This window comes from Triticum aestivum, chromosome 4D, assembly GCF_018294505.1.
Source record: "Triticum aestivum cultivar Chinese Spring chromosome 4D, IWGSC CS RefSeq v2.1, whole genome shotgun sequence".
Lineage (NCBI taxonomy): Eukaryota > Viridiplantae > Streptophyta > Magnoliopsida > Poales > Poaceae > Triticum > Triticum aestivum.
This window is the reverse complement of record NC_057805.1, coordinates 430,705,928-430,709,215: the sequence shown is the minus strand read 5'-3', so window position 1 is coordinate 430,709,215 and position 3,288 is coordinate 430,705,928. Positions and strand designations below refer to the sequence as shown.

At 56.4% G+C, this 3,288-nt stretch overlaps 1 protein-coding gene across 1 annotated transcript; it reads left to right on the top strand.

Moving 5' to 3' along the window:
* Positions 1-1,522: 1,522 nt before the first annotated feature.
* Positions 1,523-3,024, top strand: LOC123097029 (heptahelical transmembrane protein 4-like). The gene is made up of 2 exons (XM_044518807.1): positions 1,523-1,824; positions 1,907-3,024. Exons 1-2 carry the CDS (start codon positions 1,523-1,525, stop codon positions 2,775-2,777), a joined length of 1,173 nt encoding a protein of 390 aa, XP_044374742.1. The 3' UTR covers positions 2,778-3,024.
* Positions 3,025-3,288: the final 264 nt, after the last annotated feature.

Here is a 3,288-nt window from a genome sequence, read left to right as displayed (position 1 = left end):
AGCACTCCTGTTTTCCACGATCAATCCTGAACCGGCAGCTGACATTAAGCCTAACTAACATGAGTTACACCGTATGGTCGTCGAGGTGTTCGTAAATTCACGAGTAAATAGCATAAAACTACCACAATTCGCGTTAGGTTCCAAAAAACTACCATAATTTTGTTTGTGACTGATAACTATCAGAGTCGGCGTCGACTGTTTCAAAAGACCCAAAACGCCCGTGGCTAAGAAATTAAACCAGTTTATGACAAGTCGGGCCCGCACCTAAACAAACCGTTTGTTTGACCGTTAACTGACATGTGGGGCCCACATGTCAGTTATCTCTTCCTCCTCCTCCTCCTCCTTCTCTCCCTTATCTCTCTCTCTCTCTCTCTCTGCCAGCCGGCAAGGAGCAGCAGGCGCGGCCGGCAAGGACTCCACCTGGACCGAGCCCGTCGCCCACCTGGAGGAGCCCCGCCTCCGCGCCGACGCCGGCGCCACCACCTTGAGCCGGCGCCTCCATGGACCACCACCTCGAGCCGGCGCCGAGGTCGGCCACACCGCCACCATGAAGAGGTGCACGGGCCCGACGAGCCCCGTCTCCCCGCCGAGGCCGGCCACACCGCCACCACCTCGAGCCGGCGCCACCATCGACCGGCCTGTCGAGCTTCTCCACCGCCTACCACGCAGCTGCCCACGACCTGGCCGCCGACGCGTCGAGCTGCTCCACCGCGGGCCACGTTGCTTCCCGCGACCTGCCACCGCCGAGCCGCCGGCGCCTTAAGCTGCTCCACCGCGACCTGGAAGCCACAAAGCCGCCGGCGCCATTCCTCATGGCGATGCGGCTTCTCTCAGGGACCCGATTGCTTTTTTTTAACTTATAGGGACCCGATTGCTTTTTCAAAAAACTTACAGGGACTATTCTGTAAAACAATTAGGCCATATATTTTGAGATATTTTTATTGGAGTGTAAGAGACACTGACATGTGAGCCCCACATGTCAGTTAACGGTCAAACAAACGGTTTGTTTAGGTGCGGGCCCAGCCTGTCATAATCGCGATAAAGTGTAAATCAGTCGGCGATTTGGGGTTTTTGAAACGCGAATTGTGGTAGTTTTATGCTATTTACTCTAAATTCACACTGTACTGTGACTTTACGCCGTCTGCCATTGATTGGTGTTGCAGGACACCGCACTCAAAGTAGCCACCGGGAACAACGACAGGCTATACATAGCATAAGAACACTCGTGGTCTGCCTATTAGTATTAACTTGTGCCGGCGCTAATTGCTGGACCTGCAACACGATCCATCGTTTTTTAAGCGTCCTGGCGTGCGCAGTTGCTCTAATCGGACCGTTTCAGGGCACCCATTTCCCACCTAAACTCGGTCACAACAAGTCAACACTAGAGCTTTATATATATACCCGGAGAAGCCCAGTCACACCGAACCACACCCCTCTACTTCTCCCTCGAGTCGAGTCCTCGGTCGACCACACGAGATCGAGGTTAATTTTCCATAGCCGGCTACCGAGCAGGACTCGGGGAATGGCTTCCACGGTGACGCTGCTGAGGAAGACGGCCGCCATACGGATGAGCGACGTCGCCGCCGTGGCGTCGTCACCAGCGGCGACGACGATGAAGTCGCTTTTGCTGGAGGGAAGCAAAGGCGGCGGCGGCGTGGCGAAGCGGTGCTGCGGGCGCAAGTGCGAGCTCGTCGGCTACGACGCGCTCCCGGCATTCCTGCAGCACAACGAGTTCATCCTCCACTACTACCGCAGCGAGTGGCCCCTCAAGGAGGCGCTCCTCAGTGCCTTCGCCCTCCACAACGAGACCATCAACGTCTGGACGTAAGCCTCTCTGCCCGAGCACGTACTACGTCCGTGACACGTCGCGCATGCGCTTTAGAAGCTGACGCGTGTTTTCTCGCAGGCATTTGATCGGCTTCTTCGTGTTCCTCGCGCTCACCGTGTGCGCCGCCACGATGGTCCCCATGGAAACCAGCGTGTCCCACTCGGTGAGATCCACGGGCCTGGCCAACTGCACCGGCAACGGCGACCACAGGGTGCTCATGACCTCCTACGGCACCAGCGGAGCGGCCGTGGCAATGCAGGCGCTGCTGCGCCGCAACGTGTCCGTCTCCGGCGAGACGGACCTCGCGGCAGCGGCGGCGTTGTCGCTGTTGTCAGGAGAGCACGGTCCGGTCGAGCGGTGGCCGTTCTACACGTACCTGTGCGGCGCCATGTTCTGCCTGCTGATGAGCAGCGGGTGCCACCTGCTGGCGTGCCACTCGGAGCACGCCAGCTACGTGCTGCTCCGCCTCGACTACGCCGGGATCACCGGCCTCATCGTCACCTCCTTCTACCCGCTCGTCTACTACACCTTCCTCTGCGACCCCTTCTCCCGGACGCTCTACCTCGGCTCCATCACCGTGTTCGGCGCCGCCGCGGTGGCCGTGTCGCTGCTGCCGGTCTTCGAGGCGCCCGAGCTGAGGTGGGCGCGCGCGGCGCTGTTCGTGTGCATGGGCGCGTCCGGCCTCGTGCCCATCGTGCACAAGATGCTCGTGTTCGGCGCAAGGCCCGAGGCGGTGGTCACCACGGGATACGAGGTGGCCATGGGGGTGTTCTACCTGGCCGGCGTGCTGGTGTACGCGACGAGGGTGCCGGAGAGGTGGATGCCGGGCAGGTTTGACCTCGTCGGGCACAGCCACCAGCTGTTCCACGCGCTTGTCATCGCCGGCGCTTACGCGCACTACAATGCCGGCCTGGTTTACTTGAGCTGGAGGGACATGGACAAGTGCTGACTACTGTCGTGCACGGTCTGCCAAGACAAAGAATTTTGACGAAAGAAGTTCTAGTACTACAAGAATTGTGGTGTTATTGAGCTACACAAACTTATGCCAGAACCGTACAAAAGAGCATCAAATTTCACACTTTTTGTGTGTAGATAGACTTGACATATAACTAGTTCAATGCTCATACTTTGCCGACAATATTTTTAGACATAAGTATATCGATTCATACCAAATTACTATGAATAAATGGTATACCTCTGGCAATAATTGGAGTAACTTAGTAAGCATCTCGAGCCGAAACTTCAAATTTAGCCCTTCTCTGTTGTGTTCTTGTTGTTCATCTCCTTATGTTCACCATTAACACTTTTGCCCTTCTCTGTTGACTTCTTTACACTGTACACTTGTTTATTCTCTTAATCCTAATGCAGAAAATTTGAACATTGCATCCAGAAACAAGAACTCAGGTTCCACCGGGCGCTCCTCAGCGATTAGAGCTTCTCGGCCGTCCGATCGTTTTCCT